At 41.1% G+C, this 22,270-nt stretch overlaps 2 protein-coding genes across 5 annotated transcripts in view; one reads left to right on the top strand and one right to left on the bottom strand.

The window, feature by feature from the left end:
* fsd1 (fibronectin type III and SPRY domain containing 1) overlaps nt 1–22,270 on the bottom strand; it is a 97,781-nt gene that overhangs the window by 563 nt on the left and 74,948 nt on the right. Inside the window, exons 14-15 of one of the 3 annotated variants that reach the window (XR_007958120.1) lie at nt 17,809–17,917; nt 12,411–12,524 (exon numbers count right to left, since the gene is read on the bottom strand). Coding sequence is in view for 1 of the 3 variants with exons in the window: in XM_052037765.1 (XP_051893725.1) it covers nt 17,864–17,917 (54 nt within the window). In the remaining 2 variants the exon portion in view is untranslated. Of the gene's footprint in view, nt 1–12,410; nt 12,525–17,325; nt 17,918–22,270 lie in introns of those variants that run through there. The other 2 variants (XR_007958119.1, XM_052037765.1) reach the window with 2 other exon arrangements.
* LOC127582475 (signal-transducing adaptor protein 1-like) overlaps nt 1–22,270 on the top strand; it is a 46,732-nt gene that overhangs the window by 3,792 nt on the left and 20,670 nt on the right. Inside the window, exons 2-8 of one of the 2 annotated variants that reach the window (XM_052037767.1) lie at nt 10,293–10,349; nt 12,820–12,891; nt 14,774–14,890; nt 16,026–16,082; nt 17,024–17,211; nt 17,881–18,012; nt 20,441–20,510. In XM_052037767.1, coding sequence (XP_051893727.1) covers nt 10,293–10,349; nt 12,820–12,891; nt 14,774–14,890; nt 16,026–16,082; nt 17,024–17,211; nt 17,881–18,012; nt 20,441–20,510 — 693 coding nt within the window. The remainder of the gene's footprint in view (nt 1–10,292; nt 10,350–12,819; nt 12,892–14,773; nt 14,891–16,025; nt 16,083–17,023; nt 17,212–17,880; nt 18,013–20,440; nt 20,511–22,270) is intronic. The other variant, XM_052037768.1, reaches the window with a different exon arrangement.

The following is a 22,270-nucleotide window of genomic DNA, read 5'->3' as shown; positions in this document are numbered from 1 at the left end:
AATTGCCTGGTGCTCTTTGAATGTGATTTTTAATTTTTTTCGGGGGGAATCTAGGTATCGCTAGCTTGTTGGATCACTTGAAAGTCAAAGGGTCAGAGTGTTAATGTTTACCATAACTGTTATTGTGGGATTTGAATTTGGATCTCTGGGTTATCAACTCATTAAGCAAACACTGCATCACCACATTCCCTTGATTAAGAGATACAGTGAAAGTGGCATTGTAGTGTAGCTGTCTTGTTACTCCAGTAACCCAGGTTTGATCCTGACCTACGGTGCTGTCTGTATGGAGTTTGCGTGCTCTCCATGTCACTGCACGGTTTCCCCTGGGTGCTTTGATTTCCACTCACATCCCAATAATGTTCTGGTAGGTTAATTGGCTGCTGTAAATTACCCCTTAATGTAAGTAAGAGGCAAAATAATTCAAGCAGGAGTGTTAATAAACATGAGAGTGAATAGGATACAAGGAAATCAGTGGAGCTATGGATATCTGAAGGCTGCCAATAGACTTGATGGATCAAATGGCCTCCCATGTCATACGAAAATATGAGCTGGAACACTGCAAACATTGATTGTGTTTGATATTCTACTGTCTTGGTAGTGCAGTTCAGCACTTTATTAACTTTGCTAATTTGTGTTCTCTAGATGGTTTTAAATGTTTGCTGAGATTTTACTTAGCTTTATCCTGTGCTATGTCAATACCATTTCTATTTTGAAGGACAAAATGGATGAAGCAAGAGTTGGTATAACTTTGTTTGACAGGCAAGTTTTGTGATTCCTAATACAATGCAGAAGGCCATTAAGCCCATTGGGTCTATGCTGGTCCACAGCAGCGCAATCCCTTCAGTCTCACTCCCACCTCCTTATTTTTCTTGTAACCCTGTAACTTATTCATTGTGTCTCTCCCTAATGCTCATCAACCACCCTTTTATTATTTAGCCACTTAGCTAGACCAAGGGGTAATTTACAGCCAACTAACCTACCAGCACACCTTATTTGGGAGAACACTGAAGCACTTGGGAAAACCCACGCAGTCACAGGGAAAGCATACAAACACCACGTAGACAGGTGAGGGATTGAATCCAGGTACCTGGAGCTGTGAAACAGCAGCAGAGTGTCAAGACAAAAAAGTTCAGAAATAGACATCATTAACTCGAGAGTGGGGCATCTCTGCTGTGTTGGAGGTGCTGCATCAGTACTGAACATGTGTGCCGGGACTTGCTTCTGCAATCTCTAATTTATGTCAATGACACTGATTCAGAAATTCATTGCATAGCAGTTATATTTACTGGCAATGCAAATTGAACTGGAACAAATAAATCATTAGGGGCAAGAGCAACTATAGAATGAATTGGACAAAGAAAAACAGGTGGGCAGAATAATGAGCCATAAAAATTAACAGAGACAAATGTATAACACAACATTTCAGAAAGAAAATTAGGCAAACATCCCTTTTGCTTTACCACTCTTGTGATTTCAGCACACTAAATCCCTAAATGTTGCATTTATATCCATCCTTTTGGTTTCACCTTTATTCCTGTTTGGCCCCGTTTTGTCATTATTAGTGGCCCCAGCAATCTCCAGTGACAACATTTTTTTTCAAATTCAATTAACGTTCATGTATTGTGCACTTTTTTTAAAAAAAATAAAAATACTTTCTCTCTTCTTTTGTTCCACTGGTTCTCTGTACTGTATGTTTGTCCCACCCACTATTATGTTTCCCCTTTACTCCATCTTGTTAAATTACTTCCTTTGTGGGCACAATGACCCTCTCAAGATTTCAGTTTCTTGTGCCAATCCTTTTCTTATATTGGAAGGATTCCTATTTATTTATTAGTCATACTATTGTTCAAACTGAGCTCGCTGGTTGGTAGAAGGAAGGAAATCGGGGAAAACTCTGAGCTGCTGAAGAGTGAAGGCAGGTTAGGACAGACTGGGTGTCACACTAACCCTCTGCAGCTTTCAGTGTCCTGGGTGGTGCAGGCAAGAACCCCAGGTCACAGGTGGTGGAACCTGGGGTTTTTTCCACTGTTTCTAAATGTCTCTGTCCAGTAACTTTCAGGAACAGCTGAGAAATAATTTAAAACAATAAAAATATCAAAAATATTACATAATTTATTTTAAATGATAGTCAACTTCTGTAAATTAATTAAGACATTAATCTGTGTTAAGGTGTTCCATGCTGTAGTGTGGAAGTCTGAAACAAGTAGACTTGCACACTGTAGTAGCTGGCATCCTTCAGGATGATCCATGCCATTATATTATCAAATGGTTATTGGGCAATGACTCACATGGAGGTTAACAGGGCTGCACAGAACAATAAGGGGTATTTTCCAGATTATTGAGTTGGTGCTTCCTAATGGCATTATTGTTAATGCCTTCCGCCACTTTGCTGATGAGGAAGAGAAGGTCAGTGAGGCAGTAACTGGCTGACTTAAACTTGTTCATTTTTTTTTCTACAGGCAATCTGGCACATTGTTGACTAGTGCTGATTGCTGGAATAACTTGCCTGAGAGCAGTTAGCTCCTGTGCACAGGGCACTGCACAGACCATGGCATAATTGCAGGAATTCTTTGGAAGCATCCTAGGCTTAACCATTTTTTGGTAGTTTCAACAAAGGGCTTCCTCCATCATATAAAACTGGGTCTTTCCTGGTAACGCCAGCATTCAGCTTCATTTATCCATTGTCAGCCTTGAGTAGGATTTGAATCTTTCAGAGTAGGGCTGACGATTTGAAGTTAACATCCACAGCACATCACTGTCAGGTGGTAACATCCCTAATAAGAGAGAGGCCTTTCTTTCCCTGGTCTTCAAGAACATTGTCATTACTTAGCCCTTCATTAACCACCAAGATGTTGCTACCATTGGCCAGAAGGTAGTGAAAGGAATCCCAGCAGTTTGATCCACTGACTAAGCATTGGCAATCTATAACTATGTCAGAGTAATGTCCCTCTTGGAGGGAAACCAGGAGGTGATGATCTTGCTACAATCATTGAGCATGTTCCCTTTCTAATGTTGGAGACCAATCCATCTGAATTTGCTATTGAACTGAACTTGATGTTGCTGCAGTAATTCCTGTGTTACATCCTGTGGCTATTATGGTGAAAGGAGTGGATACTGAGCCCAGAGGCAGAGATACTAATAAAGTGAACAGCTCTGTACTGAGTGATCAACGCTTTGAGTGTGGTGGGAGGTGCAAATATCCAAGTAAGTGATGAGTAGTCCATTAGCTACTTAAGGATGCAGAAGTGTCTAAGCATAATCAACTTTTATCTATGATTGTAGCTACGTTGTTGGTCTTGTAGGTCAAAAGTTTTTTTTTGTTCGGTAGAAATTCTCTAGCATGTTTATGTTGATGCGACTGAAGGGGGAATGTCGCCTGAGACTCTTCTTGCTGGAGATGTTCATTGCCTGGCACTTAAACAGTGCAGTTGTTATCTGCCAAGTCAACATGAGAGTGGTGTATCCAAGTTTCTTTTGAAATACGTGCCCAGGCTATGATCAAGGCCTATTCTGACCTCCTGCATATACCTGCACATGGCTGTTAGAAAATGATCAGAAGCAAAATTCTGGCTCACTTGTCTGAAAGAGCAAAGTTTGTGGAAAGACAAAAGGTCCTGATACCAACTAGCAGTCCAATGGTTGGTATTGACTAATTCAGCAAAGGTTGTAGATATAATTCTTCAGTGTGTGTCACATTAACCTAGTTACATTAACTTGGCTGTTTGTGCACATTCAATATCTTTGAGCAACCCACCTTGTTATTTGTTATGAATGTCTGGAATTTGGCATGAAATTTAAAAGTATCTCACTTGAGTTAGGGCGTGTAATGGAAAAAGTACAAGCAAGTAAAACAAAATATAAAACGCTACAAATCCTCTCGGGTCAGGCAGCATTTGTGTGGAGAGGAATTAATGTTTCTGATGTTTCACCAGACTTGCTTTTGAAGAATAAGAAAGTGTTTAGTTCAAGACTATAATTACATTGCATAATTCTACTGTAAATCCACCAGTGTGTCAGAAACAGAACAATTGGTATTATTTTACCAATAGAAGAATTTAAATTTTAGTTTTATCCTGGAGTACTCTGATTTATAAAATGTTATGGCTTCCATAATCTATATACATTCCAAGAATTTGGGAGAAAAAGTTAGAAAGCCTGGGTCATGAGCTCAGTTAAACATCAATTATACTGTCATGTCTGGAATGAATTTAACCCCAGTTATTTTATTCCTAAATGACTTTGACTTTTAGTAAAGGTTGGTGGTAGATGGTATGGGGAAGAATTTTTAACAAGAATTCAATCCTTCTAATGCAGAAGTGGGCTGGGGTGGTAATTGTTCTTGAGGTTGTATTGGATATGGGTCTAGCTTTGCTAGACTTTTATTGACCAGAGAAAAACCACAAACCCAGTCACATCTCCCTTTTCATTCTAACACTTCCAGAATTACACTTGCCCCCCTCCCAAAACAAAATCCTCTTTGTTTTTTCATGACAAAAATGCACATGTATTATTTAAAGACCAAAAAAAATAGCTGTAATAAAATCAGAAAATGCTGGAAACACTCAGCAGATCAGGCAGCATCTGTGGAAAGAGATGGTTAATGTTTCGGGTCCAAAACTGTCAGAATTGGCAAGAATGGTTGCATACTAATTCTGCAATCTCATTTTAAAAACAGAACTTTTTATATGCTTTCAGATACTGAGTGACTGATGTAGTAGCAGCTTGAGGATTGCTGTCAGGATGTTGGCCTGTTGATACTGTTATTAATGTTTTCATACAGTTAGTTGTAGGATGTTCTTTCCAAAAATATTAATATGGATAAACAGCCAGCTCAATTCTAGAAAACTTTAGTTCTCCAAAGGCTTAGGTGATACTGGCTTTTCTGCAATTTCAGAGGCTTTCTCAGTACAACAGGATGTCAGGTCTGGATTATCTAGACAAATCTCTGGACTGTGACTTAAATCCATACTTGTGACTGAGAAGCAAGGTTGATAATATAGTTTAGGTTGAAGTAGTATACAGTAGTGAAGCAGTCTTATCAAAATACTCTCAATATTTTTTCCATTTTGTATTTGAGGCCTATATAAGATTCCCCTTATTCTTTCTTTCAAATATTTTTCACCTCCTTCCTCATAACTTGATCTTCAGACACCAGAAGTCAGTTTGATCTAAGGTTCTTTGTTTATCATTTATAGGCTGTGCCATAAAAATATCTGGATTGACGTGATTTTTGACATAACTTGGCATTTGGCCAGAAGTGAGGTTATTTGCAGTATTAGAACATCTCAGTTACTGTAACTAAATATTACTTCCTGATATCAATGTGAATGATACATTGGCATAGACACAATCACACGTGTACTCCCATATGTATCTGTCCACACATGCATACAAAACAACAATTTGTATTTGTGTATTTTTTTATTCCTTTCTCCTTCTAGCCCCCTAGGAACTTATCTTTTATCTCTAGAATCTGAATTCAAATCAGCCAGAACTGATGGGATGTAGTCTTTGCTGTGTGCTGGTCAGAAAGGTCATGCTTGACTGGATTTTGAAATGGTCTCCATTTAGTTCTGACGTGACACTTGAATATCATAAGAGCATCTCCTGAGTACAGTAATAATAACTGATGCAGAACTTAGAACTTTCTTTTGATGTGGAACAGGATGACAGGTATGGAAGGAATGTCGCAGTGGTGAGACTGGACTTAAGGCATTTTGATAGCTAATGTACGGAGAGTACTAATGTATATCCAGTATTGGTGAACTTGCTCTACCAGCACCCAATGCTGATACCAAACAACAAAATCGGCAGTTTTGGAAACTTAATGCAAGTTTGCAGTAAATAGTTCACCAGCAGTGTCATGTGATGAAGCAGAAAGCACAATACTCTGATACTGGAGATAAAGCAATGTTGGAAACACTCAGCAGGTTAGGCAGCATCTGTATTGAATCAAGAAAGCTAACATTTCAACTTCCTTGATCAAAAAATCATCTGAAAGTGTCTCTTGCTTTCACTCTTTCCCAATGGAAATGCTGGGCACATATCAACATTTTTGGTCATTTGAGTTCTGTTAGAAAAGATTTATTTTTATCTTTTGCCTCTGCATGGAATTTGTGTGTCATTGTGAGACATGGATTGCCTTTTGGGTGTGGGACACTTAGCATGCCAAATGTCTAGTTTACCAGCATGGGCCCACGTCACTGGCTGCTGGTGAATGGACTGGAAGAATGTTCATTTTTGGGATCTAAGCGTTGCCAGCCAGACCAGATTTTATTGCCGAAACCCAATTGTCCTTGTAGTGGTAGCGTGCTGCCGCCTTGAACCACTACAGTCCTTCCGGTGAAAGTAACTCCAAAATGCTACTGGGGAAGAAGTTCCAGCATTTAGACCGAGTAATGAAGAAGGACCAGCAATATAGATGGGAAGTTGTGTGACTTAGAAGGGAACCTGCAGGTGGTGGTGTTGCTTTGTGTCTGCTGCCCTTGTACTTCCTACTGGTTGAATTCGCAAGTTTGGGAGGTGTGGTCGGGGTAGCCTGGCTGAATAATTGCAGTGCGTTTTGTAGATGTACACACTGCAGTCACTGTATGCTGGTGGTGGAAAGGATGAATGTTTAGGGAGATTGATAGGGTACCATTTCAGATTTGTCCCGAATGATGTCGAGCATCTTGAATTGTTGGTGCTGAACTTATCCAGGCAAGAGGAGAGTATTTCTTGCACCCCTGACTTGTATCTTGTAGATGATGGCTTGGGCCTTGATGCCAGGAATTGAGTCACTTGTCACAGGATGGCCATTTTCTGACCAGCTCTTAATATTCATCTGGTTGGTTCAGTTGATTTTCTAGTCAGTGGTGGCCTGCAGGAGATTGATTGTGGGATCTGGTTAATCATAATGCCAATAGGTGTGGTTGGACTTGTTAGAGAAAGTCATTGCGTGGCACTTTTGTGGTGTGAATGTAACTTTCCACTTGTTAGCTAAACCTGAATATTATTTAGATTTTACTGCAAATTGATAGGGACTGCTCCATTTGTTGAGTTGTAACTGGACTTAACCACTGCACAATCATTAGTAAACATCCCCACTTGTGATGGAAGGAAGATCATTGGTGAAGCAGCTGAAGATGACTGGGTTTAGGACTCTGCAGTGTACAACTCCTGCAGTGATGTCCTGGCGCTGGGATGGTTTGATCTCTGACAACCACAACCATCTTTCTGTGAGTTATGGCTCTAACTACTGGATTGTTTTCCCTTTTGCTGCCCACTGTTCAGTTTTACCAGGATGTCTTGATGTCAAGGGTAGTTATTCTCATCTCGCCTCTGGATACAGCTGTTTGGTCCATATTTGGACCAAGGCTGAGAAGTTCTGGAGCAGAGTGCTCCTGGCAAATAGAAAACTGGGCATTGGAGAGGAGGTTATTGGTGATTAAGTGCTGCTTGATGGCACTGTCAACAGTGGTGATGATTGAGTACACTGATCAGGCAGTAATTAGCTGGATTGAATTTGTCCCGCTTTTTCTGAATAGGACAACTTAGACAATTTTCCACTCTGTTGGGTAGTGCCAATGTCGCTAGAAGCGCAGCTAATTCTGGACTGCATGTCTTCAGTACTTTCCTGTGTTGAGGCTCACTTTTTTTTCTTAATGTGCCCAAATTTAAGGTAAACCAGTCTGAACTGCATTTCAACACATCCCAAAGATTAAAGCAAATTATCTAATGCACCTAATTCTGAAATGAAGCTTAATGGATCCATTAGCTTTCTTGACATAAACCATTGGTAAATGGCCAGCAAATTCTTAAGTAAAATTTTATACCAGATAGGCAGTGTATTCAGCCCATGCCCTCTGGCCTTGGTGCACCCTGCTTCATCTAATTCAGTGGTTTTGAATCTGTGGTCCACGGACTACGTGAGGCTTAAGAAGCATACCACTGTGATCACGATGACATCCTACTTGAATAAAATGTTGTAAGGATTGATGCCTGTTTTATTATATTGGGACTGTGGAGTAAGTTAACATCCTTTTAACCTGGTCATTTAAATTGTGCTTAGTAGGCATTTGGCAGTCTACAAATGAGAAATGGTACAGAATATTTATTTGTATTGATTTGTACCTTTTTTTTTAAATACACGTGGGAAGTCAGTTGTGTGGGTATGGCCCACAGAATCCTTTGCAAGGTGCAAGTGTGGCCCATCGTGGCAAATAGGCTGGGAACCACTGATCTAATTCTATTTGAATCTCCTTCTATTTCTTTCCCCTCTCTGCACTTGCATAGCTTCTCCCTAGAAGCATCAAAGCTATTTACATCATGCAGTGTCCACATTTTTGTCAGTCTTTTGAAGAAATTTCTCAGAGTTCTTTATTAAATGTCTTTGTGGTTTACTTATGCTTAGGTTTGGGCTCTTCAAGTGGAAGCATCTCTACATTTACCCTAGAGACACCTTAGTGTTAAACTTCTATTAAGTTATCCTTATTTGTAGAGCTCTGGCTCCCACAGCCTTCCCTGAATATTATGATCTCTAATATCATTTAAAAAAAACTTTCCTGTACCCACATGGATAGAAGATTGGCTGACTGGCAGAAGGCAAGGAGTGGGAATAAAGGGGACCTTTTCTGGTTGGCTGCTGGTGACTAGTGGTGTTCCGCAGGGGTTGGTATTGGGTCTGCTACTTTTCACATTTATGTGATGATCTGGATGATGGAATTGAGGGCTTTGTGGCCAAGTTTGTGGATGATACAAAGATAAGTGGAGGGGTAGGTAATATTGAGGAAGCAGGGAGTCTGCAGAAGGACTTGGACAGGCTGGGAGAATAGGCAAAGAAGTGGCAGATGGAATATAGTGTAGGGAAGTGTACGGTCATGCACTTTGGTAGAAGGAGTAAAGGTGTAGACTATTTTCTAAACAGGGAGCAAATTCAGAAATTGGAGGTGCAAAGGGACTTGGGAGTCCTAGTGCAGGATTCCCTAAAGGTTAACTTGCTGGTTGAGTCAGTAGTAAGGAAGGAAATGTAATGTTAGCATTCATTTCAAGAGGACTAGACTATAAAAGCAAGGATGTAATGCTGAGGCCTTATAAGGCATTGGTCAGACCACATTTAGAGTATTCTGAGCAGTTTGGGTCCCATAATCTAAGGAAGGATGTACTGGCATTGGAAAGGGTCCAGAGGAGGTTTACAAGAATGATCCCAGGGATGAAAAGGTTAACGTATGAGGAGCATTTGATGGTTCTGGGCCTGTACTCGCTGGACTTTAGAGGGATGAAGGGTGATCTCATTGAAACCTACTGAATATTGAAAGGCCTGGATAGAGTGGACGTGGAGAGGATGTTTCCAGTAGTGGGAGAGTCTAGGACCAGAGGGCACAGCCTCCAAGTAGAAAGACTTCCCTTTAGAACAGAGGTGAGGAGGAATCTCTTTAGGCAGAGGGTGGTGACTCTGTGGAATTCATTGTCACAAACAGCCATGGAGGCCAAGTCATTGGGTATATTTAAAGCAGAAGTTGATAGATTCTTGATTAGTGAGGGTGTCAAAGGTTACAAGGAGAAGGCAGGAGAATGGGGTTGAGAGGGAAAAATCTGCCATGATTGAATGGTGGAGCAGACTTGAAGGGCCGAATGGCCTAATTCTGCTCCTATGTCTTATGGTCTCCAGTGCCTCTGCATTATTTTTGCAATTTAGAGTTAAAAGTTATTATAACAGTCAACTTGGATTTATCAAGTAAATAGTAAGTGAATGTTGGTCTATTATTAAATTAACATCGACCCTATCTATGCCCCTCAGGATTTTAAATACCTCTAAGTTTACCCCTCATTCTCCTACAGTCCAGTGAAAACTGTCCCAACCACTCTCCATAACTCAGTCCCTCCAGTCCCGGCAACATCCTCGTAAACCACCTCTTATGTCGTAAATGGCCACTGCCAAGGCAAGCAGGAAAAAGAATGCAGTTCAATACAAGTGAGTTTGCTGTGCAGTGGATTGTTAACACAACCACAGGATTTGCATTGGGTTCAAACTGCATTCAAATTCCAAGGAAGTTAACATCTTTCTGACCAAATGCAAATTCGGTAGTAAGCAGTAACAAATTAATCATCACAGTTGGAAATGACAATTGAAAGGTAAATGTGGGAATAATTTCCTCCTTGACTGAAACATAATAGAAATAGTTTAAGTGCTTGGGAGCATGAATGTCATTTGTATTGGCCCAACTACACTCATTAGTGATTTGATCACATTCACTTGTAAGGACCGAGGGTGTACTTCTAAAAGAATATCTTTCTCATTTATTCATTCACAGGATATGAATGATGCTGCCAATCCTGAAATTTATTGCCCATCTGTAATCCCCACTGAAGTGAGTAGATTGTTGGGCCTTTTCAGAAGGTAGTTAACAGTCAATGACATTGCTGGATCTGCAGTTGTATTGTGGGCTAGGGCAGCAGATTTTTTTTCCCTTGAAGAACATTAGTGAACCAGATGGGTTTTTAGAACAAACCAGTGGTTTCCTGAAACGTATTGTGGCAGGAAAATAATTTTAAAAAGCATATTATTTGAAAGGTGAGGGTTAGCAGAGCTCTGACATGGAATCTTAGTGCTTGATTTTATAAAGGCTGGCATGCAAGTACAGCAAGTAATTGGGGAAAACTAACAGAATGTCATTGTTTATTGCAAAGGCAATTGTATACAAAATTAAGCTAAAGAGCTGCAGAAGAGATTTGCAAGGATGTTGCTGGGATTGGAGGGCTTGAGCTATAAGGAGGGACTGGAAAGGCTGGGGCAGTTTTCCCTGGAGCAAAGGAGAGTACAGTGGACCTTTAGAGAGGTTCTCAAAATTGTGCATGGACAGAGTAGAAAGTCAGTCTTTTTCCCAGGCTAGGGGAATCTAAAACTAGAGGGCATAGGTTTAAGGTGAGAGGGGAAACACTTAAATGGGTCCAGAAAGGCAAGTTTTTCCACACAAAAGGTGGTGGGTTTATGGAATGAGGCACCAGAGGAAGCTGTAGGACTAGGTACAATTACAATGTTTAAAAGAAATTTGGACAGGTACGTGGATAGGAGAGGTTTAGAGGGAAATGGGCCAAATGCAGGTGCATGGGTTTAATGCAGGAAGACACCTTGGTCAGCATGGATGAGTTGGGCTGAAAGGCCTGTTTCTGTAATGTATAACTCTGACTCTATAACTGAAGCACACTCCCTCGTTTTTTTAAAGGGTACTTGTGTGATTATGTCTCAGGCACTCTGTATAGTATTGATGTTATCTAAAGAAGAATGCTAATGTGTTGGAAGGAGCTCAGGAAAGGTTTACTGGATGTACCTGCAATGCCTGGGCTGTCTTAAGAGAGAAGGTTGAAGAGTATCCACTAGAGTTTAGAAGAGTGTGAGGGGATGTGACAAGATTAATTTAGAGAGGGTGTTTTCTGTAGTGCAAGAATCTAGAATTGGGGGTCGCTACTTAAAATGAAAGGGTCACTCATTTAAGACTGAAGAGGTAAGCATTTTTTTGGGGTCGAGAGTCTTTGGAACCCTCTCTCTTCCTCAGAGGGTGGAGGAAGCAGTCTTTAAACATTTGTAAGGTAGAGGTAGATGGACAAGTTAATAGAAGTTTAAGAGTTAGGTGTCTCTAGGTAGATGGATCAACAAGGGGGTGGAGGGTTGCAGCAGAATGTGCAGTTGAATTTACAATAGTATTGGCCATGATCTTATTGAATGCAGAGCAGGGTCAAGGGTCCAAGTGGCCTTCTCTTGATCCCAAATCTTGTATATATTTCTGGACAACTTCCCAAGAGAAGCTTTCTCCCCTTAGTCATAGAATCATAGTGTACAACACAAAAACAGACCCTAAAATCCACCACATCCATGCTGACATTCTTGCCTACTAACACTAATCCCATTTCCACCCCCCACTCCCGGGCTCTGTATCCTTCTGACTTGCCCATCTAAATCCCTGTCTAAATGTCCCTATGAGACAAGTAGACTATGGTTCCTCATGAACAGAAGGCAAACACCAGGAAGTCTAAGATAGTTGTGTTTCTTTATAACTGAGCAATGCTAATAAATATTTTACTGAACGATCTCATTTGTCCACCTGTTGGTAAAATGAAGAACTGGCCAGACTGCAATTGGGTCGGGAGCTAGATTTCTCTTTTTAATCCTTGCTGATTTGGATGTGGCAATGCTTGCATTGCAACTGTTATGAGTGATGCCAATACATGGGGTACTGAGCCATAAAGGCCAGCTAATGCCCAGTGATTGATCATAATCTGAGTTGGTTGACACCAATTGAAGTGGCAGTTTGGATGCTACAGTTAACCATGGCACCCATGGATTAAGGAAATTCAACTGGACATTCCATGTTTTATTATTTGATGGATCCCGTCAAAATGGATTTGTGTTTGGGAGGATGGGTTATGCTTACCTGTGTAGTCTTTCTCTGTCCCATGAATATCTCTCTGGTTCACACACAGTCACACTGGATAAAGGTACGCGAGGCCAATTGGCAGCTATGACCCACACTTCAGAAGAGTTGGCCCTTTCAAAGGGAGGGGACAGAAAATTGGATATGAATTCCATATAATACTGACCCATTGAGATAGGCCAGGCAGCTTTACAATGGAGGGAGGATGACTCCTGTGTTACAATAACAGACTTGACCAAACAGAGAATTCCATTCAGTCTCCATGGTGATGTTAGTGATCCAAACCATTTGTTTTCAGTAAGGAAGAGTAAGTGTGGGGTGGGGAGAGAAGTGTGGGTGGGACAAACTAAAAGAGTGAATAAATTTAAGTTATGCATTTCTTCAATTAATGTGCAACTTCTTTTGGCAGAAATACAAGAGGTACTGGACTGTGCTGAGAGGGAACGAGCTGTTCTTCCAGATGACAAGCAGGGATCCAACGGTAGGTCACTGTGTTTCTGAAACCTACTGCCCACACCATTTAGTAGAAGGCTCAGTAAACAATCCATTACATTGTTTGATATTTTTTTTTCCCTCTTGTGGTTGGAAGAGATGGGAGGGGGTGTGGAGGAAGTAGGGACCTTGTATGGACTTAACAAGGTGGAGGATGATCCAGTATCTCTTCTTTCTTTCTGCACTGGTTACCATTTTATTCACCATTTGATTATAATTGCTCAAGGCACTCCTATTGGTCTTGGAAGTCTTAAAGATAATTGTGCGATTAAACTGTTTCCAACACATCTGAATTCATTCAATCAGAAAATCTTATAACGCCATCCATTAATCTCAGATGTTTTTATACTTCGTATTTTTAGACTCCTAATACATCAGCAACTGTAAAAGCTGGTTTCATCAAGGTCAACACTCGGGAAGATATGTTTAATATAATTGGGCTAAATTGGAGAAGTGTCCAGGTGTATCAGGAACCCATGTACCTGTCAGCTGACTTCACATACTGCTTATCTTGGGGTGGAAGGAAACATTTACCAGCTATGTCTGCATTTTATAAATGAAGTTCTTCTCCTCTTTGAATAGAGCCATTGTTCCAATCTATAATATTTTCAGCAATTTTGTCCAGGGCCTGCGTGGCAGCTGCAATGTTTTTTTAAAAAAAATGAAATAGAATGTCATTTATATTATAACAATGATTCTAGGGAGTAGTGCTGTAATGAGCTTGCAGAGATATGTGCATTAAGAGATTGGGAGATCTAATCTCATTTCACCGTCCAAGTGTACAGAGCTGGGAGTTACTGTTGGGTTGTTTACTTTATTTCATATTATAGTTCTCACGACATAGAAGGAAGCCTTCAGCCCACTGGATCTATGCTGGCTCTCAGAGCAATCCCAACAATCCCATTCCTCCTCTTATTTCCCTAATAACCTGCACTCTTGCACATGCCCATCAAACCTGCCTCCCCTTCTCCCCCCCCATACTACTATTACTATCCACCTATAATTGGGGTGATTTGCAGGAGTCAATTAATCCACCAACCAGCATGGTTTTTGGGATGTGGGAAGAAACCAGAGCATCTAAGGGAAACCACATGGTTACTGAGAGAATGTATGAACTCCATGAAGGCAGCACCTGAGGTCACGACTGAACCTAGGCTACTGGAGCTAATTGCTGGACCACCATATGTGAAAAGTCTCTCTTCCATGACCTATGGAAGCGATTCTGTTTACACTGTGGTAGATGCTGCTATCCCAATATATGTGCAATGTGTTCTGAGAACCTGTGAAGCGAACTGGGTAAATCCTGGCTTCCATTTGCTGCTTTAAGCCTGAAATTTCAAAGCTGGCTTTAGTTCAGCCAAACCTTGTCAGTTCTGTCTCTACCTTTCTCTCTTGTCATGTTTCCTTCGGGCTTGTTCCACTGACATGTCCCAAAGTTGTCACTTCACATGAATTTGTTTTAAAGTTTGGGGAGTTGGTGACTTCCACCAAGTTCTTCCTTGTCTCAACCTGCTCTAAAACATAAGCCACTGTCCGATGGATATCACCATGAGATTCATGCTGTTGTAAATCCTATCGAGACGAGAAAAGCTGTATATGAGCTTGTAACTGTAAATATCTCATGAAGACATTTATATGAAGGTTTGAATTGTGAGCCACCTCTACGCACCTAAATGTGATGAGCATCGCAAATTTGTGTTGGTCTTCCAATCTATCTGCCCCTAGTGGAGCCCAAGAGCACCAGGACTTAGTGGCTCAGGGCTCTCCTGGAAACAACAGTATTACTTAGTGCTTTTATTCCCTGTAATATGGCAAAGTTTTTCTTTTGCATTGTCCTTGCATACTCATTTTTATTTTTCTGTATTTTTCAGTACATTGAGAAAATCAGTCTTGACAACTTTGTGTCTGTGGAAAACGATGACAGCCGTAATAATAACCAGCAAAATACCTTTATACTGAAGCTGAAATCTGGACATACGAAGTTAGAGGTAACAATATGTCCATGCATTGAGTTTCATGCTTTTGGCACTATTGGTTTACATCTTAATTACATAATTATTTTAAGGTAGTCATGCAGCTTGACATAAAATGGTGGCAATACAAAGCAAATCAGGCAGCATTTGTGGAAGGAGGGGAAATAAAGTTTCAGGTCAATGATCTCTCAAGTTGGAGAAGAGGGGAAGAAAACATAGCATATTTTTAAATTCTAAAGGAGGAGAGGAAATGAGGAGAATAAAGGTCCCATTCCAAAGGAGCCAGGACTCCCTAGTTCACACTTCCATCTCTATCAACTGCTCCCCATCTCCTGGCACTTTCGCCTGCAACCACTGGATGTGCAACAACTGTCCTTTCTTTTATCATCCAGCCACCCAAATAATCCTTCCAGGTTAAATGGCTTAAAACACACATTTTCTCACTTTTCCAGTTCTAAACGAGAAGGAAAGAGGGAGACGAGATTGTCCAGGTGACACAAATATTGATGGTGCCACCTAAGGGAAGGTGCTGAATGCCTGGTAATCACAGTTGATCTGTTTGGAGGAGGTGGATGACCTTGGATCAGAACTGACCAGTTCTGATACAAACAGGAAAGGCTGGTTATCTGAAATTGTTGAACTCAATATTGAGTCCCAATGGCTGCAACACATCTATACAGAAGATGATATTCCTTGAGATTGCGCTGGACTTCTTTCGAAATGTATAGGAAGGCAAAGACAGAGGTCAGAGTGGGATAGAGAATTAAAGTGATGGGTAAGTGGATGTTCTGGGGAAAATCCATGTAGTCACGAGGAAAACCTGCAAATCTCACAAAGCATCAGAAGTGGGGCTTGGACCTGGGTTGCTGGAGCTTTGAGGTAGCAACACTACCTGCTGTGCCACCATATTATTTCTGTTTTGCTGAAGCGAAAATGAGGGAAATGAAAGAAGGAAAACTGCTCTGGAGCTCCTAGATTTGCTGAAATCTACAACTGTTCTGCTTATTGAGGCAAGGTTTAACTGCTATAAGTACTGTGATACTCTCTGTGACCTTTTTCTGGATGGAAGGGAAATATGAAAAATCATAATTCCCAAAAGAAAACAGCAGTCGTGTAAGAGTTATTTAAGTTTGTGTTTCTTTATCCACAGGCAGATAGTTTAGAAGCCCGGGAACAATGGAAAGGCTTTATTCACACCGTTGCAAAGGTAGGTTGATTCCATTGCTGCTTCACTTTCTGCTTTCGTTACCTTAGATGAATGGTAGGAAAGAGCTTTGCTCTATGTAGTCAGGTGCATGATTACCCAGTGAAAATTTTGTAGGTCATGGGTTGTATTCTGAAATCCTTTTTTTTTAAAAAAGATAATCTTTTTCCCTGCTTAAGTGAACACTTGGCCTAATGCATTGATTGAACATTAAGAGATAAGATATCTTTATTAATCACATGTACATCAAAACACAGTGAAATGCATCTTTTGCATGGAGTGTTCTGGGGGTAGCCTGCAAGTGTCGCCACACTTCTGGCACCAACATAGCATGCCCACAGCTTCCTAACGCATATGTCTTTGGAATGTGGGAGGAAACTGGAGCACCTGGAGGAAACCCACGCAGACACGGGGAGAACATACAAACTCCTTACAGACAGTGGCCAGAATTGAACCTGGGTCTCTGACGTTGTAATAGCGTTACACGAACTGCTACAGTACCATGCCTGCCCAACTGCTACACTACCGTGCCATTGGAGCAAGCAAAGTGTGATCTGGAAGAAGAGAACCTTTTCTCTTGCTTCCTTTCATAGTTCTTGAACTGAGAGAATGGCTGTTGCTTTTTAAGGTGTAATGGAAGAGATGCTAATCAATCTTTATTAAATAAAGGGACAATTTACTGACCTTAACTTGAGCTCAGTAGTTTGCAAGTGGGAACAATTTATATAGATTTTTAAGCATTCTTGATGACTACTCTTTTTGAGACAATTGGAAGGGAAATAGTACCATCAGTCAATCTGTAAACAATGCCACAGGAGCAAGGTAACCTTTGCCTTAAATCTGAATGTTTAAATTGCAGCAAGATATAATTAAGGAAATGCAATTCATTTAATGTTTGTAGCTGAGCATGTTTTGTTCTGAATATTGTGTTGTTCATTTTGTAGCTGGAGGTTCCCAACTTGGATTTCCTCCCTGGACAGATTCACAGACTTCAGGAGGTATGTGAAGCGGAGACAAAGCGACGCCAAAAGCCAGCATCATCTCCACCAGCACTGCCGCCACCTCGATCACGGCCATCGACTCCAGAGTTTGCCAAAAATGACTACGATGATGTAGAAAACAACCTTCCCAGGTGTCTTTCTAGGTGTTGGGAGAAAGTGGGGTTGGTTGGTTTTGGAGGGATAAATTTCCTCAGTGTTGCATGTCCACCTTCCCTTTCTTTATGCCTTCTGCAGTGTTGACTTCTTTCTGCCCTATGGTTTCATTTATCCTGATTTGCTCTTTGATTTATCACTCAACTCCCCAGTTTTCAAATACTTGCCTATTCTGTTGTAAGATGAACATTGAATTCCAATCCAATATTATCCTTAGAACTAATTTTCAATACTGCACAGGAAAGTGACGTGAACTGGCAACATTTTGTCCTTGTCAGCCCGACTGTGGTGCCCAACTGCTACTTTAGTAGTTTGATCAGTAAAAACTAATAACTGACCCTGGGGAGTTCTATCTCTGTGTAATGCAGAGATGGGGGTGTTAGTTTGGACTAATTGGGTGGTCGGGAAAATCCAGTTATCTGAACTTGGAGCCCAAGATTCCACTATGCCTCTCGGAGTATTTGTATGAAAATCTCTACGCTACTACATTATTGGGTTACTTATTATGAAAAGGTCAACTCTTCTACGTTGACAAAGAAATTTGGTTATGAAGGCATTAAACATTTATCATGTACCTCAAACATGTCAATGGATTCCAATTTAGTTGAAAAATAGTCCTCTTTAACTGTTTTATCTCCTTCTTCTAGCTGCTTCTATGAAGTCACACGACTTGAGGCTGAGGCCCTGTTGGAGAAAAATGTAGAACATGGGAACATGTTAATGAGACCTAGCAGCAATAACAAGAACTTATCAATTACAACACGACAAGTCTTCAAAAAGTAAGGAAGAAATAACTTTATTTATGACTAGAGCTTCATTGCATCCTCAGAATACCCAAAGCAAATTGCAAATAGCTGACGTTAACAACCAGTTAAACATGTTCTAGCTTGCGTGGGGAAAGCAACTGCCATTTTGTACATAATAATACTCCAGAAATTGGTATAGGTTTATTATTGTCACTTGTACTGAGGTACAGTGGAAAAACTTGTCTTGCATACCGATCATACAGGTCAATTCATTACACAGTGCAGTTACATTGGGTTAGTACAGAGTGCACTGATGTAGTACAGGTAAAAACAATAACAGTACAAAGTGTCACAGCTACAGAGAAAGTGCAGTGCAATAAGGTGCAAAGTCACAACAAGGTAGATTGTGAGGTCATAGTCCATCTCATCGGATAAGGGAACCTTTCAATAGTCTTCATCAAACCAAAATCAATTAACATGTGTGACAACTAAGTTTCCAGTTGCCTTATTCCCATTATGTTCTTGCTTTCTGGGCAGTCCCTTGGATGGCTTGCTTCCAGTTTGATTGTGTGGGTCCTGAGGTGACTGAGGCCAGTGTGGGACCCTTGGAGTTTACCATACATGGGAATAGGAACTGCCTGATGGGATGGGTGGGTGTGTTTATGTCAGACTTCTGATGCCTGAGATTCTCAGTATCGGCTCAAAAGCTATCTTTCCACATTGGTCATGAACTAGGGAGTCAGTGGGGATGTTGCATTTTTTTTCAAGGAGACTGTGGGAACATCCTTGAATCTTTTTCTGTCCAATTGGTAATCTCTTTCCATGACAGACCTTCAGGATAATGTGCCAGTTTCATGAGTCTGGTATCAGACATGCAAATGATGCGGCTTGCCTAACAGAGCTGAGTGAGTGTACTTGGGTCCTCATCGCTGGGCATGTGAGCCCAGGAGGTGACAGTGACGTTGGTTCACCTGTACTGCCACAGTGGATTTGAAAGATTTTTCAGGGAGTGGTATCCTGAGGTGTCTGCTGAAGTTGGTCCAGGTCTCGAAGCATGTAAACTGAGTTTTTGTGCTGGATTTGAGGTCTTGATCTTCAAACACCTTTTTCCAAACAGCCAAAGGCTTGTGCTGATGCACCTGAAGGCAAAGGTGAATTTCACCACCAGCATTTGCCTTTTACCAGAAGGTGAAGTGCCCCACATGTTTCCATGGTCTTGCTGTGAACCTTTATTGTGGAAGGTGGTGTTGTGCAACTGGGGCAAGGTGACCTTTGTCTTGCAGATATGGAATGTAAGACCCATTTGCTTCAGTGAAGAAGTTGACAGTGACATGGAGTTTAGTCTTTGAAAGCATGAAATGCAAGTGTCATTTGCATAGCTCTGGAGTGAGGTGACATGGGTTAAATCAGTCCCCATTTGTCAAGTAGGTTAGCTCCAGCAAGAAAATTCTCCAACTTCACCATTATTTATTTTTAGAATTACAGTATTCCTGGAATTAACACCAAGGTTATGAATATTTGAAAAGGGTGCTTCCAGAGTGGAGATCGTAGGCAAACTTCATAAACTAACCAGATATGACTGGGTTCATGTTAGGCCCCACCTCTGTTATCAGTCGGCAGGGAAAGAGTTAAGCTGCAATCTGCAGCTACGTAAAACGTCTGTTCAAATTAGGGTTAAACTTGCAATTTATTACAGTAGCAGTATTTTAAACTCCACAGGATTAGATAGATGTCATAATGTCATGGAAATAGAAAAGCCCTCAAATTATTTTCTTGTAGAACCGTAGAAGAACTGAAACTTGTGGAGCAGTGCACCAATCTGTAAAATGTTGCAAGTTTAACCCTAATCCGAACAAATGCTTAATGCACCTAAAGAATGTACTGAACCCTTTCCTTGTCTTTCTGACAGGAAACCCACCATAACTAATTTAAATTGTGAACACTAATTCCAGGAATACTGTAATTGTGCTAGTGCACTCATCATAGTTGAAAACAAATGATTACCTAATGTCAAATCTGGGCTTTCTGGCTTGATTTTAAAAACAACGGGGCATAGGTTTAAGATCAGAAGCGAGAGATTTAAAAGGGACATCAGGGGCAGCTTCTTCACGCAAAGGGTGGTGCGTATTTGGAATGAGCTGCCAGAAATAGTGGGTGAAGTGGGCACTTTAGCAATATTTAAAAGCCCTCTAGATAAGTACATGAACAGAAGAGGTTTAGAGGGCTATGGGCCAAATTTGGGCAGATGGGACGAGTTCGCTAGGCAACACGGTGGGCATGCATGAGTAAGGCCGAAGGGCCTGTTTCCCTGCTGTATGACTTTATGATAATTGCAGTGGGAAAGGAAACCTGAGGGAGTTGAGTAAATATGAATTTAGAATTGCAAGTGATGTGATGAGGGCATGGGAAAATGGTCAAAGAATGTTAGAAATATTATTATAACAAATGTGTTATGTTTCAGCAACTCGATCATAAAGCACTACCGGATAAGTAGTACGGACAATGGCTACATCATTGAAGTTGATGATGGTGTAAGTAAGCTTCCGACTAATTGTCTCCTGACAATCATTCAGTTGGTGATGGACTTTCCAATGTAGTTCTGAATCAGAGTAGAAGAATGTCTGGGTTTACAGATTGAAGTTAGGGCAGCAGTAGCAATATTGTGATGCTACTGAGTGTACCATCTGAGAGCTCTAAACTTGAGTCAAGACGTTAAGCCCTATCTGGTATAAGTATCTATGAGTACCCTCACTATAGCGAGATTATACTACATCAACCTATACTTCAGGGGCTAATTTACTTCACTACTTTGGTCTCTACGGAAAGGTCTAGCTGTCAAATAATCACTATCTCAAGCAGTGGGTCTCCCACACCATACCACACCACACTACACTACAACATCCACCCCCCCCCCCCCCCCCCCCCAACCAACCAAGGAGGAGATACTTTCAGCTAATGAAGCAGTTTAAACACAAATCATTTTATTTGAAGTGAAACATGTTTAACAACAATAAGTAATTCCTAACAAAGATTTGTAACTTACAAAGGATTTCCAAACACAAGTAAAATTCTTACAAGCTAAAAAGTCATACTGACAAGTTACAGACAAACATATCATTCGTTGCAAAAACCAAAGGCTGAGGAATAAATTCTAGGTCTTCTTTCTGCCACCCCTTCTCTCTGTCATTTCATTTTGTCATCCCTGACTGCCTTCTAATATTTTTTTTACATCATTGGTATGTGATGTTTTTCAACCACATTTTCAGGCCAGGTGAATGGAATGTTTAATTAGGTTGACACGGACCTCATAGTTTCACCTTAGGTCATGGGCCAACGTGCACCCCTTTGTTTTCTTGTTTATGTTAAGAGGCTGAGCAGGGAATATTGGTTAGAAGTTTAACCTGGCAAACAACAAACATCTCAGGCCTTGGACCATTCCTGCTGTTTTTGCAAAAGGGAACTTAGCTTGGTGAACAACAACTTCTTGACCTTTGGACAGGTCATGCTGCTATGCTAAAATGCTGAGGTTAGCAATAACCCCCTTAGGGCCTGGAAAGTGAACATAGAACATAGAGCAGTACAGCACAATATAGACCCTTTGGCCCAAAATGTTGTGCTGACCTTTAAACCTTGCCTAAGACTGTCAAACCCCTTCCTCCCACATATCCCTCTATCTTAAATTCCTCCAAATGCTTATCTAGTGACCTCTTGAATTTGACCAATGTACCTGCCTCCACCACCGGCCCAGGCAACCGCATTCCATGCCCCAACCACTCTCTGGGTAAAAAAACCTTCCTCTGATATCTCCCTTGAACTTCGCACCCATTACTTTTAAAGCCATGCCCTCTTGTATTGAGCATTGGTGCCCTGGGAAAGAGGCACTGGCTGTCCACTCTATCTATTCCTCTTAATATTTTGTACACCTCTATCATGTCTCCTCTCATCTTCCTCCTCTCCAAAGAGTAAAGCCCTAGCTCCCTTAGTCTCCCCTCGTAATGCATACTCTCTAAACCAGGCAGCATCCTGGTAAATCTCCTCTGCACCCTTTCCAACACTTCCACATCCTTCCAGAATGGGACACAGTACTCTAAGTGTGGTCTAACCAGAGTTTTATAGAGCTGCATCATTACCTTGCAGCTCTTAAACTCAATCCCTTGACTTATGAAAGCTAACGTCCCATAAGCTTTCTTAACTACCCTAACCACCTGTGAGGCAACTTACAGTGATCTGTGGATGTGGACCCCCAGATCCCTCTGCTCCTCCACACTACCCAGAATCCTGCCATTAACTT

This window comes from Pristis pectinata, chromosome 24, assembly GCF_009764475.1.
Source record: "Pristis pectinata isolate sPriPec2 chromosome 24, sPriPec2.1.pri, whole genome shotgun sequence".
Taxonomy (NCBI): Eukaryota; Metazoa; Chordata; class Chondrichthyes; order Rhinopristiformes; family Pristidae; genus Pristis; species Pristis pectinata.
This window is presented reverse-complemented; position numbering and strand designations above follow the sequence as displayed.